At 42.2% G+C, this 14,919-nt stretch overlaps 1 protein-coding gene across 1 annotated transcript; it reads left to right on the top strand.

Moving 5' to 3' along the window:
- Positions 1-5,183: 5,183 nt before the first annotated feature.
- On the top strand, positions 5,184-8,393 carry LOC147897614 (uncharacterized). Its single transcript, XM_087380418.1, has 2 exons — positions 5,184-5,804; positions 5,924-8,393. Exon 2 carries the CDS (start codon positions 5,955-5,957, stop codon positions 7,713-7,715), a length of 1,761 nt encoding a protein of 586 aa, XP_087236544.1. The 5' UTR covers positions 5,184-5,804; positions 5,924-5,954; the 3' UTR covers positions 7,716-8,393.
- Positions 8,394-14,919: the final 6,526 nt, after the last annotated feature.

A 14,919-nucleotide genomic window follows, 5' to 3' on the forward strand; every position in this document is an offset into this window, starting at 1 on the left:
CAGGAGCTGCCTGATAGTGCACTCACACACCACTAGAAGAAGTAGCTCGAAGGCTCCTGCCTCCACCTCTACGAAATCTTAAAGGTGCGCCCCCTTACCCAATTCATCACCCAGTTCTTCAACAATTGGCAGTGCACACATCTGAAGCACACTCATAGAGGTTACCACCTTTCCCCCGATGCTAAAATTCCCCTCACCGACGTCGATGCTGGTCTCCAGCCTCGTTGGCGCATCCCCTTTCTAAAAAAATTACAATTTTGGTTCTACTATCGCAGTGCCCACATCGACCAGACCGATCCACCCCTTGTACATGCCTATGGAACATCAATGGACTTGGGCCAAATTTTGCGAGCTCCAGCAAAAGGACCCCAACATTTTGTACAATTTTCCAAAGTACAATTTTTCGAAAGAGATGATGCCAGAGGACCCGAACATTTTGTACAATTTTCCAAAAGAGATGACGCCGGAGGGATTTTAATTCCGCCTCCAGTTCTTCGACGACATGTACAGCTCTGTCCTCGATCCCGCTATCGTTGCAGCAGTTTACTTCAACCTCCTTCTCCTCTTACTTCTTCGCGATCTCCCCACCCACAGTCGGCCGATTGACGACAAGCTCCACAATCTCAACAATCAGATTGTCTTCAACCCCGACATTGGCCCCACTCAGTTTCAGGACCTTCGCCTCTACCTTTGAGTCTGCAATCTCCATGGCCATCACATCCGCACATATGAGGACATGCTCACCACCCATTTTTACTCCTCCAGTGCAGCTGATCCGAGGGCGGCTCAGCAATAGAAAGGGAGGCATGTTAACCACCACAAGGTACTATCATAGAATGCAAGGTAATGAGTGATTAGAGGTGATTAGGCTTCATGATTTACTTCAACGATTGTAGCCATGGAGGGAGTACAATGCTGGCTTCACAAGGTTTGAGCCACAAATAACCCAGACCGTTATAGGCCTCATGGGGTTTTGACCCTCAAATGGCTTAGGACTTGGAGGCGTGAGAACACAAGTACTATTTGGAACCCAGTTAGGAGCACTTCCTAATGCCAGGATTGTCCCAAGCGCTTTTATATGGTTAACACAAGTTTTATTTCTGACACACAAGAGTGGAACAATAGAGGAGAGATGGAAAGGATAGTAGAGATGCCTTGGCACCCTACGGGCCCAAGAGCCTTATGAATGTAAAGAAAGGGAGAGTGCAAAAAGAAAAAGGGTTGGCCCTCCCTTCAAAAGGTGAAATGTATAAAAGGCCAAATGGTTGACTTTGGTCTTCATTGTTGTATGCACAAGTTTGGAATACAAGATCTCTCTTCTCTTCCAAGAGTGTCTTTGGGTGTTCTCTTGATTCCCCTGTAGTGCCTTTGTGTTTGCCACTCCATCTCTCCTCTTCCCTTCTCCTTCTCCCTCCCTTCTCCCCTCTCTTCTCCCTTCTCCCCCTTCCCGCTTTCTCTCGTGGAAACACATTGCAACAATTCGAGAGCCACTTGAGTGACACATGCGGACGGCTCGTACCTTGCATTACTCTAACAAGGAGTAGCTTGGAGTGGAGGTTCCATCGGCATTCCTTCAAGATCCCCACATGACACGTGAGTCACCATCGAGACTACACACAATGCTAGCTATATATATAAATATTGAGTGAGATGTAATATTTTGTGACTTTGTCCTTGACAATGTCTAGCTTTTTGGAGTTTTGTGTGTACTCTATGAAAAATGATTTTCCATTTACGTTGTGGGTTTGCAATATACTATAGACTACTTTCTCTAGAAATTGTGGTTTATGGTTTGGTGATTCCAGTGGTTTTCTCCTCTATGTATACTTTGACACTAGTATATCTTGTGCAACACGTAGTTGGACAAGTGTTCCTCACTTGATTAGGTAATGTGTTTACAATTTCTTTGTTCCTCTATGAAATTTTAAATCGCAAGATGCAAAAGATGTCAAACGAAGCCTGTACTTTTATGTTGGGTGATCTAAGCTACAACATAAGGTTGGAACTTGAATGTAAAACCCTGTGATACATGCTTTGGATGTATTGGCAATAGTCTCTGATTAATTATCTTCGAATTCTCTGCAAGTCTCTAGATCCTATCATGTTGGGAAGTTACCTAGTAATCATGTGTGAGTTGGTGGGAGATCATGTGCCTTAATTTTCAAGGAGGTTAATTTTGAGAGAGAGAGAGTTTATAAGATATTTAGTGTTTTGTGTGTGTGTGTTTAGAAGTTTGGTTTAATGCAAAACAACTGAAAATTCTTGAATATTTGTGTGTGTGTGTGTGTGTGTGTGTGTGTACGTGTTGGTATGTATGTATGTGTTTTTCACAAATTTTCTTAAAATTCCTCAACATTTGAGATTTATAAATGAAACCTTAAATTTTATTAAACGCCATCCATTATCTCACCTAGAGACCCAGTGGAGCGGATCTCTAGTCTGTCTTAGACAGGTCAGGTTACTCGTATAGTACAATGCATCAATTCCCTAAGAATTTCAACCTCAAAAGAATTTGGTGGATGCATTAGTATACGGTGACCACAAGAAACACAAAAAAAATTGAGAGCTCATTGTTCTTTCCCTCGCTTGAATAAAAGATGTTAAAAGTAGATGCTTAGATGGAGAAACATTTTATGTCCTTTTCAGCGTTCTCAATATTATGGCAATGACATTTCAACCTCTCAATAGTATGACATGTTATGTCCTTGTAGGTGTTCTCAATAGTATGGCAATGAGGAGGGAGGGAAGACGTGTGTTTGAAGCTAACCACCAATTCCCTTTTTATTAGAATGATAAACTCATATCCCTCACTAGTAGATTAAGTACATATCTAATATGTCTAACTTTGAATCTTTCAATCACAACATTGAAATTGGGGAAGGCCTAATAGAGATATTAAACCTTTTAGAACCTTACAAAAAAAGCCATATCATTTTGCAAACAAAGATTGGTCCCTATCAAGGTATTATATATTATATTTTGAGGCAAAGTTCTCGAGGGCAATCATTTAGGATTTTTACCAACTGGGGGCCCTATTAAGATGGTTGTTCTCTTACACATCCACAACAATCTACCCTCCAAGATGATTGTTGGTTGCATATGGCTTTTGACATGTGACCATTGTGACCATTCCACATTGGCCATTGTGACATGTTTGAAAGGTCACAATTGCCAATGTAAATGAATTAGGAATATTTAGGAATTCATTTACTATGCTGTTCTTCTTATTTAAATTAGGAATATGAAGGGAAGACTTTTAAATCATCAAAACTTATGCAAAGACACCAGCAATATGACCAAGCATTTGTTTAAAAACTCTTGTATTGTATGATGTTTCCCAGATGAAAGAGCATTTGCAATGCCACCAGCCATTATCTAATTACATTCCACCTGCTTAGGAGGAAAAAGATACCCTAAGGAGAATAAAAAAGCCACCACATTTATAGGCTAGCTTACAAATGATACTCCTCTCTTAGGCAAGACAAAATGCACTAACAATGATGAATTTTCCTAATAAAAAAAGTAATAGAAGATGGGATAGGATAGTGGAACAAGATTGTTCAACAATAACTTTTGCATAAGCAATAGCAGTTAAAAGACATATGTATGTATTGCCTTGACTAAGAAAGTTTCCCTCCTTTAAGGACCTACTGCTCATTATTCAAACAAGAGAGTAGGACTACTTGGGCACACTTCATTTTGGACTAGACTTTTGAAGATCTAACACTGAAATGTTCCAAAAAATAGGCAAAAATAATTTGTTTGATTATATTCACAAGTAATAAGCTTAACAAGTTTTAGAACGCTTCAAGATCACTAAGCATCACATGACAAAAAATGTTACACCAATCGACGAACCAAACCCAACTAGGACCTCCTTGTGTTTTGACAAAAGCCTCTACTCCTAGACCTCTTTTGGATGCCCAACCAAACTCCTTTAGAACATGGAGTACTAAAGTTTGGCTTGTAAGGTATGCTTTCACACTCTTACACATCTTCATGTAACTATTCAAAAATAGAGCCTATGTATAGGTTGGTTGGTTTGAACTCTTAGTATTCTGGAACTTTTGCTTTGCCACAAATAAGCTTACAAGTCCTTTAGGACCATCAAACCATATATAAGCACTAACATCATCAAATCTCAATAAGGTTCAATGCTGATGACAAAACTAAGCAATCATAACCAATCATGTTACTAGAATTCGTAGTGTTAGAGGTAAAATGGCTTAGAAGGGTAAGATAAACACCCCCCCCCCCCTCCTCTCTCTCTCTCTCTCTCTCTCTTGTATTGAGTGTTTATCTCATCAAACTTCGAGTCATATTTGACAGGAACAATAGACAAGTGATTAAACACCAGACACTTAGATCAAACGTAAACCTCATGTGATGAACAATGTTCAAAGAAAAAATTTTCGAGAAAAGTGGAGATGGATTTTTATAAATTTAGACAAATTTATAACTCCATTTGCACACAAAAAAAGTGGAGGTTTTTGTGACCTCTGTTTTTTTCTTTTTTTTCTTGAGGTCACAATGGAAATTCTTTTGTTCACTTGAAACTAAGGCCAGTTACACATCGGCCGCCCAACGATGGTAGGCAGGGATGTCGGCTCACATGGATGCCATGTGTTGAAATTCAACGGGACGAGAAAAAAAAAAGGGTGCGCAAGGGATGGGCAGCCATCCTTCCCAAGCCCAAGTGCGAATTTTGTTGACAAGAGGAATCGAACCTCTGTCTTTCAATTAGTTGTATCGCAGGCACTTTCTGTGGTTGTGTAATAGATGCACCCTTCCTTGTATTTCACATGTCCATTCAGTGTGTAAAGACAAACCGTCCATTTTTGGGCAAGCATTGGGCAGTGTGTAACCGGCCTAAAACCGGGCCTAAACTCGGGTTTGTCATGAATACTGGAAGAGATGAAACACCACACCAAAGAGACAAGGTTCCCTAATGTAGGAGAGCCGGCTGGGGCCGGCAAAGGCCGTTCAAAGGGGGAAGGGGGGGCCGGGGCTAGGGTTTGAAAAGGGGCGGGGTGGGCGAGAATTAACTGGGGCCATTAGCAATTAATTAATGGAGAGTTAAAGAGGTAATCAAGCAATTAAAGAAGGGAACGTGCTTCCCATCATCGTCTTCACGCAAAGCATACGCTTTTGCTTTGTTTCTGTTCTGCTTCTGTTTTTTTCTGTTTCTGTTTCCGTTTTCCGATCCGTCGCCATAGCCAAATCTTTCATTCCATCCTCGCCATAGCCAAAATCGCTTGTCTTTCACTCCATCCCCTTAAGCTCCTCCCTTTCCTTCCCCGCCGATCTCCGCTTTTTGTCCCTGCAATTCGAGCTCAAATCTCCTCGACGATCGCGCACATCCGAATATCCCCGCTTTTTGTCAATCCAGTTTGGAACTCGCATATAGCCGTTTGCCGCAACGGAGTCTCTCTCATCTGCTCTCCTCGCCTCATCAGCCCGTTGATTCCAGGATCTCTTGGCAACGGGAGAGGGAGCGATACAGAGAGACCCATTCTTTCGTTGAGCTTTTCCCTGTGAATTTTACGAGGTGCGCACACACAAAACAAAATCTCACCGGCCATCACGCCCAATTGTCGAAGCATTTTTTCAGCTTCGTCCAGAGACTACACTTATTTTGCGTCAAACAATCTTCGATCTACGTTCGCCCAATTTGGTTTGCCTAGCTGCGATCTTCTCCGTTACGATCAAGAAGGCGGGCAGTGTGGGCTTTGTGTCTTCTTCATCGATTCAAATTTCAATCGTATCCTCGGCTAAATCTTCGTACTTCGATATATTTTGATCGGGTATGTGCATGGAGCGAACGCATCATTTTGAATATTTTGTTTGCTAAATGCGTAAATGTTAGTTCGGTTGTTTATGAGCTTATCTCAATCTCCTTTGGTGATTATTGACTTTTGTTCAGATTGTACGCTTCCGAATCAGCGAAAGCAAGAATGGGTTGTACATCTTCAACGCATCTCAAGAAGCAAGCAATTGCGGATGGATGGAAGCCTCCCTCGAAAAGCTATCCCAAGTCCACAACATTCAACAGTGCAGACTTTGATCGCCACTTGGTAGCTCTGACGTCTAGTTCCTATGGTTTGATAAAAGTTGATTCACCGAAGCCAGCGGAAGAAGTAAAAAAGAAGAACGCCGGCGGCCTGGAATCGTTGAACGAGATGTACGAAAAGCTTAGGGGTTTAGAATTGGCAGATTCGGCTCCGAAATCATGGAACGAAGTCAATAGCATGCTTCAGACTTTGAAACCGGGTCTAGAGAAGAGCAATTTGAGCCCAGCTCAGGGAGGGAAGTTAGGGACAGAAGATCTTGCTATTCCACAAGGCCTGGAGAATGTAGAGATTGGAGACATAATGAGGGGTCTGGACGAGGAAACTCCACGAAGTGCTTCGCCTCCAAAAGCTGTTCGGACCCTGTCGACTACCGTTGGTCAACCTCTCTCAACGACAGCTTCAGTCCCACGGCAGCACAGGAAGTTTGACAAAGCAATGTCTTTCCACACTCTTGAGGAATTAGATGCTAGGCTTGGTAGACTTAAACCTGCTCCTATTGGCGAAGTCTTCAAGGACCCTCCTGAAACTGCTGCGAAAACTTCTCGAGCGGTTGCTCGTCACGGATCAGCCGAACATGATGGTTCTGAAAAAGAGAATGCCAAACCTTCAGGATCAGAGAATGGCCACCTACGTGGAAGGGACACAGTTCCTTCCAAGACAGCTACAAAAGACGCTTCCCAAGATGTTTTCAATGAGTCCAGTCGAGGAATTTCTCCCACGTCAATTATGAAATACGCAGCCTCAAGTGGGAAAGTCAATCTCAACTTGAATCCCGACCACTCCAATCTCTCCTCTAGACACATTGGATCAGTTCCAGCAGGCTCATTATCTAAAACAGCACTGGTGAACATTCCAGAACTGTCAACTGAACCCAATGGTCCTTTGTTTGACCCTGACCTCCTGGCATCGTATGAAAAAGCATTGGAGAATCTTTCTCAAGATGATTGGAATGCACTTCATGTCAACGATGAGCAGAATCAGGACACCTTCGATGGTGAAAGTTCAAATGCAACTAATGAATTTGGACCTTTCGATGAACAAGAACCATTAGACCAAGCTTTTGAACGAGAATCAATAGTCAAAGCCAGTCAGAGGCAGTCAAATGAAGCTTCAAATTTCTCCTGTAAGACTGTTCCCATTACAATACAGAAGAAGTTATACGACCCATTTGAAAGTTTTGAAGAGAAGTGCCCCCCAGGTGGTGATAAAACAGTAGTATTGTACACAACCACACTACGAGGGATCAGGAAGACTTTTGAGGATTGCAATAAGGTGAGGGGAATTCTTCAAAGATTTGGCCTCAGCATTGATGAAAGGGACGTGTCTATGCACCTCGAGTTCCGGAACGAATTGAGGGAACTGATGGATAAGGTAGTGTCTGTTCCAAGAGTATTCATCAAGGGCAGATATATAGGAGGGGTGGAGGAAATAGCAAAACTATGCGAAAATGCTAAATTGAGTGAGCTTGTTGAAGGCCTTCCTGCAGAGATGAATGGGGGTAACTGTGATGGTTGTGGAGGTGCACGGTTTGTTCCTTGTCTTGATTGCAGTGGAAGCTGCAAGATTGTGGATGAAGACAACAACGTTAAACGGTGTCCAGAGTGCAATGAAAATGGCTTGATTCATTGCCCAATATGCTCTTAGTCAGATGAGGGAATTTTATTCTTCTTTGAGGATGTAACGCAATGGAGAAGGCTGTCAATTGTGCCAATCAATACACAGGTGTGCTGGGGAACGATTGAAATTCAGATGCTAGCAGTGTAATGCCCACTGTCAAAATCAACCCACAGTGAAGAATCTTACCTGTGTCATGTTTTGAAGTAGTAGGCAAGATGGAATCCTTGGCCTTGGTATGAGGAGCGGCTTTGGTTTCTGCTCGATATTTAGATATTACCAAGAAAACAGAAACGCTTGCAATGGCTTTCAGTTTTTTTTCCCTCCTTGCAATACCTAAAGCAAGGTGTATGTATGTATAGCATTCATAAAATCTGTGTCCTGTATCAAAATTTTAAAATCAGGCAGGGCAGGCGCCATGCTGACTATGTAGGCAAACTGAACCTATGGCCCTGGTATCAGCAAATGAGCGGCTTTGGTTTCTGCTCAGATATTTAGATATCACAAAGAAAACAAGGACAAAAGAAAATTGCAATGGTTTTCAGAGAGTTTTCTCCTTGCAATATCTAAAGCAAGGTGTATCAAAGCCTTTCAGAAGCATTCATAAAATTAGTGTCCTGTATAAACCAAGCAGGGCACCGGAGTAGAGGCTTTTGGCATAATTTCTAGTCCAGTTTGGATTTTCCATAATTTAATGCACTTGAGACTTAATACAGAAGGCTTCTCTTTATCTCAGCGCTTTCATGCAGTACCCAGATAGCAGCTTGTCATTCGGCAGTAGTAATGAGATTATAAGTCTGCCTTCATTGCAAGGTTTTTCCTTTCTTTAAACAATAGCTTGAGATTCTTATGTGTGCATGTGCATACATGCATGCAGGCTGATGTTTTGGTAGAGACTCATGAGTTTGCAGCATGTGGGGTGTACATGGTGTAAGTTGGCTGTATGTGCCTGGGTCAGGTGGGGAGCAGGGGTTGTAATGCAGTCGTGAATGCATGCAAAGAGAGAGAGGAGGAATTCTAACAAGGCTAATATTATAAGCTTCGACTCTTGGCTCTAGACCCCTCAAAGCTTGTTGGTAGTTCACTTCCAAGTGATGATTGCTTTGTATAGCACATGACTTCGTTTGCCATGCCTCATATATTAGCCTATGTTGGCTCTTCAACCTTGCATGGCTCTTTGATGACCTACAAGCGTTTTGAGTCCCTTCATGAGCCTATGTTGGCTCTCTAACCTTGCATGCCTCTTTTGACGATCTACAAGCCTTTTGAGTCCCTTCATGAGCATTGCTCTATATGCTTTTAGTTCTTATTGTCATTATACATTATTTTCCAAGCATCAACCTTTTGCATTGTTGATCTTGGCTTACTCAAGTCACTTGAACAAGGAGTTTTCATTAAGTCATGAATTGTACTTAGTCCTTGAAACCAGCCTTAACAACGTAAAGGCTGGTAGGATCCACTTAGGGCGCTCCTACACAAATACAAGGACACCAATTGGCCCCAAACGTTGGCACACCTTGTGGTATTTATTTAACATTCATTTGAAGCCAAGTGGTTGATTACAAAGCACCACAAGCAAACCAACGCTCGTAGACTCCTTGTCCAACCCATCATGTAATTCCCTGCTCAACTCTTTATGGTGAAATGGCATCCAATTACTAGACAACCTTGTGTCCTTAGCCAACCAAAGCATGCAATAGAGACCCCAAAAGCATCCATTGTCTGTGCCACACTTGCAATTGCACAACCAAGTGTCCAATCATCAACACATGGCTGAACAATTGCAAGACAAGCCCTCAATAGCCAAACTCTAGTGCAATCAATCAACAAAGCACTTCTAGACATGTTGCCTTAATCTATAGCCTCTTTGGCTACTCCCCAACAGCAAAAATCAACCTTTCTTTGCGAGAAAAGAAACCCAAACGCAATAACTAGCCAACAACCAATCCAGGAACGGCAAAGTAGGCAAAAAGCAAGCCGCCTCCTACCTAGAATCCTCAGAGCTAGGTTATTGGGGCTGGAAAACCCTAGATCATGCAGAGAAAAGCTGATTTTGCTCTGGCACAGTCCCAAAAGCAGCTTAGAAGAGAGCACCCATGCTTGGAAAATTCCCAAAATCAGTAGCAACACCTAGAAGGCTCCAAAAATCAAGTTGAAATCTCTTGCAGAGCTTGGAAAGCTTGAAAAAGCCAGTTGCAGTTCACTCGAATCAACTTGGACAGGTCCAAAACACCTGGAAGCACCTCGGAACAAGTCGCAACCACTTGGAATAGCTCGAAAGACTTGGAAACTAAATCACAATCTGTAGCAGACACCCTAGCAGAGATCGCAATTTGAAGCAGGCTCCTAGATCCGGTGCAACTTCTCCTACCAAGCTCTAGATCCACTAGAACTAGCCTTGGCTGATGGCGATTTTCCTTGGCAAGCTCTAGAACCTCCTGGTAAAAAACGATTTGGCTTTGCCAACACCTGGCAAGTTCTAGCAGCTCCCAACTGATGATTTGGCTCCTCTAGAATTGATTTTGGCCTTCTATGTCCAAAAGAAGGGTTCTCTGCCCTTTTTGGAGCCCTGTGCTAAAAATAGCAATTTTTATTTCCCCCTGTTACACACTTTGGCTCTAGGAATTAATTTCCTAGTAACTGGGTGCACATTCACAATTCCCAAGGGCCCACTGGGGAATTTCAATTCCCCAAGTCCCACACACATGGCCGGCCCCTTGTGCCCCGGAGGCTCAAGGTAGTCACGTGCAAATTACAGGAGTCACAAATCAAAAGTCCCATAATTTCACATCCTCGTGACATACCCCTCTCTTAAAAGAAGGCAAACGTCCTCGATTACTTGCAAACCAAACAAAAAGAAATAATAGCAATGGAAAAATCAAAAGCAAGTGAAATAACCAAAGCTGAAATAGAAAAATAACCAAATAACCAAATCTGAAAGACAGCCAACAATGTTGCCAACATATCAACCAAGTTTGAAATGGGAGCGACTCAATAGACTAACCAAACCTGAAAGGACAGCATACCAATGCTGCCAACAAGTCAACCAACAATGAATATGTATCTGTAGAGCCATGGTAACAAATACAAAATACATTGCACATGAGATGCATCATAACCAAGTGACTGGTACACCAATCATAGAGGCCCTCACTATGAAGATACTATCAGCAAAACCAGTACCTCGGGTGAAACAAAATGCAACACCAAGTGTCCTCTAGATACATGAGTGGGTCTGTACAAAAGGAATGGAAGTGCTAACTTCCCCCCCATGCATCAGGTAATGCTACAGACACCTGGTGCTCTACTGAACCTGAATGAGGGCCACGCAAAGTGGGCTCCAACTGGAAAGCCTCAAGGTAAAGCTGTAACACCTGAGGAGTATCTGCTAACTCGTCCTTGTCCAACCACTTCGCATGCAATGATGAATAATTATAAAATTTCACCAAGTAACGTCGTGTAACTTTACCTCTTACCTTCCTTTCCCTATGTGCTAGAATCTGCTCAGATAACTTCTTCCACCTCTGGCTACATCTCCCAAGGTAGATCCATAGGCACATAGCCTTGAAAATTCTTAAGGAGACTCATATGAAAAGCATTGTGAATCCTCCAAGGGTCAGGCAATTGTAAGTGAAATGCTACATCATTAATCTGCTCAGCTACCTTGAAAGGCCCATAGTACCTCATACTCAGCTTAGGGAATAGTCGAGTACAACCCTGTGTGCTTTTCAACCTGCTTTCTAAAAACGCAGCAAGACATAATCACCTTCCTTGATGACATCACCACGCCTATGCTTGTCTATTGCGTTTTTTCGCTTCTCCTGTGGCTTTTGCACCGCTTGTTTCACCCTCTGATAAGCTATGTCCAAGCTCTCCACATACTTATCAGCCTCAAAACATTTATCTTTCATCTGCAAGATGGGTGGAATCTTATGTCGGCCTTCCACTATCTCAAATGGAGCTTTACCTGTGGAAGAATGTACCATGTTATTGTATGCATACTCCACCAATGGTAAAAACTTCTCCCAGTGTGGCTAGTGCTCCAAAACATAGATTTCAGCAAATCTAGAACTATGGAATCAGCCAACTTCGATTGCCCACCGGTATGTGGATGAAAAGCAGAAGAAAATAGGAGAGTAGTGCCCATTTTCTCAAAAGTCCCCGCCAAAACAAGCTAGTATTGCGCGGGTCTCTATCACTCACAATGGACTTTGGCATACCATGATACTTGAAGATATTATGCATAAATAACTTCACCATATGATCTGCCCCAATCTTCTTCCATAAAGGAATGACGTGTGCCTACTTGCTGAAGCGGATGATCATCCTTATTCCATCATTACCTCTAGGTGTCCTCAGCAAAATCCATGGCTATGCTCTCCCAAAGGACGTAAAGTCCAGGAGTCTTCCTATGATCATACTTTACCTTCTGACAGGTTATACATGTGCAAACATACTCCTCAACATTGTGACGCAGCATAGGCCAATAAAAGAATTGGCTTACTGCCTTGATTGTGGCATCAATACCATGATGTCCTGCATAGGGTGGATCATGACATTCACTCAAAACCTTCTACCTTAGCTGCTTAGTTACACACAGTCTGCGATGCATCATCATAAACCCATCCTTTAGCACATAATGCTCATGCCTCTGTTCGTTATTAAGCTAGTCATATATTTCAACAAATTGGTCATCTTCCGCATAGTAATCCTTCATGACATCCAACTCATTGTGATAAGCAATTGTCACAGTTGAAACTTGTGGCTTCCGGGACAAAGCATTTGCAACCACATTCTTCTTGCCTTCAACATGTACAATTTGAAAATGAAACATTGACAAGAAGTTTTCCCACGTCATGTGCTTCTCGGACAGCTTAGATTGCATCAGAAAGTAGCGCAAAGACTAATGATCCGTATGTACTATAAAATCAGCTCCCAATAGATAACTTTTCCAAGTGGATAAAGCATGAAGTGCAGCCAACATCTCCTTCTCATAAATCCTTAAATGTAACTAGCTGGCTATAAAATGCGACTCTCATAAGCTCCAGGATGCCCATCTTGTGTGAGGACAGCTCCAATACCATTTTTACCACAAGCATCCGCATGCACATGAAAAGACTTCCTCAAGTCAGGAAAAATCAACACCGCATCTGTTGTAAGCTTATGCTTCAGCTCCTCAAAAGAGTTACTCTCCACTTGTGTCCAGTGGAAAGGTCTTTCCTTCTTGGAAAGTGCATGCATAGGGGCTGCAATTTCTACAAAATGACAGATAGAACGATGGTAGTAGGAACACAAACCCAAGAAACTATGAACCTCGTGCAAATTCTTTGGTTTTGGCCAACTCCGTATTGCTTCCACTTTAGCTAGATCCATAGAACCCCATTCTTGGAAACAATATGCTCTAAAAAATGAATCTTAGCAATGAAAAACTCACTCTTTTTGGGGTTTATGAATAGCCTCTGCTTCCTAAGCTCAACAAACACAATCGCGAGATGCTCTTGATGCTCCTCATCTTAATCATGTCATCAAATAATGTACCCCACGAAGGCTCTGTGATCTCAAAAGATCTTGTCCATCATGCGATTGAAGGTGATAGGACAATTAGTGAGTCTAAAAGGCATAACCAAAAACTCTGCAAGCAAGATTCCCATCTGTTCCATTTGGGAAGTTCTTTTGGCTATTTGGGTTTCATCCATCCAGACCAGAGTTTCATCTTTTCTTCGTTTGGGTTCGCTACTGGGTACTATGGACTTTATGGACATATAGGAATTGTAAAGTCTTTGGTGATCCTACTTTCTCTCTGTTTGGCTTTTTAAGGCGTTCTCTGCAGCAATCTTTCTTTGATTGCTTACAGACCCGCTGCATAGATCATGAGGTCTTTTTGGCATATACTGAAATTTTCAGTTGCTGTAATTGTAGCACCTTATTTTGAGGTTGCTACTCATATAATATAATCAAAGATTTCACCCAAAAATAAAAGTGTATGTGGAGTTTCATCTTTTCTTTGTTTGGGTTCGCTATTGGGCACTCTGGACTTTATGGATAGACAGGAACTGTGAAGTCTTTAGTGATCCTAAATTTTCCTTGTTTGGCTTTTTTAAGCGTTCTCTGCAGTAATCCTTCTTTGATTGCTTACAGATGCATTGCATAGATAGGTTGATGAAGAAGAGCAAGAATTGCCATCAACACCCCAAACAGAGCCACAGCAACTCAAACGGTCCACAAGGGAAAGCAAACTTCCAACTAGATTGACATATGCTCAAAAAGGCAAAGCAATTCAAGTGGAAACCACCAACTATGCTCTTATGACTACCATCATGGCTACAGAAGGGCCAGTGTACTTCGAAGATGCAATGTACAACCCAAAAGCAGTCCTGAACATCGTCATCTTCTAGACATATGCGAACCTAATGATACCCACTCTTCAAATCAATGCAGCTAAAAACAGCTCCCCCCTTCAACCTATCTGGAATGTCATTGGTCTTCTGTTTCCTCCCCTTTTGATCACCTTTGCCTGCATCAGCCTTCTCCTCATTCCACTTTGGGCAATCCTGAGGCACATGACCTAGTTCTTTGCATTTAAAACATCTCTTTTCTTCATGGAGAGTTTTCGGCTCTTCTGGACTCAAATACGAAGCTGCCTTTTTATTGTTTTGTCGCCTCCCTGCAACAAACGCAGCCTTTTGATGATTAGCCTTCTTCTCTATTTTGGGAAATCCAAACCCAGATCTCTTGTCCATGCCATCCTTCTTAAATTCCTGGTTCTGTCCACCTTTGAACCTAGAAGTCTTCCCGTGCATCAAAGCATATGCCATGCTAGCATTCTCAATAAGCTGAGACATATTAGAGCCTTTATTCTTCATGTAGTAGTCTCTCAACTCCTTAAGCAGCCTGCAGCAATATTTCTCAACCTGCTTAGCGAAAGGAACAATCTAGTAGGAGCTAACAGGTAGCAAAACTGCCAAAACTTGCTGTTATACTCCTCTAAATTACGACAATTATTAGAATTTAGCTCATGCCAAGTAGTCATGATATCCACTTCAAAAGTTGTAGTAAGCCACGCAACTGAAAATACATGTTTGAAACCTACCCACATGTTTGGTGCAATATTTCTCAACCTGCTCAGTGAAAGGAACAATCCAGTAGGAGCTAACAGGCAGCAAAACTGCCAAAACTTGATGTTATACTCCTCTAAATTACGGAAATTATTGGAATTCAACTCATGCCAAGGAGT

The sequence above is a fragment of the Dipteris shenzhenensis genome, chromosome 10 (assembly GCF_047967505.1).
Source record: "Dipteris shenzhenensis isolate YYH24624 ecotype China chromosome 10, Dip_SZ_1.0, whole genome shotgun sequence".
Lineage (NCBI taxonomy): Eukaryota > Viridiplantae > Streptophyta > Polypodiopsida > Gleicheniales > Dipteridaceae > Dipteris > Dipteris shenzhenensis.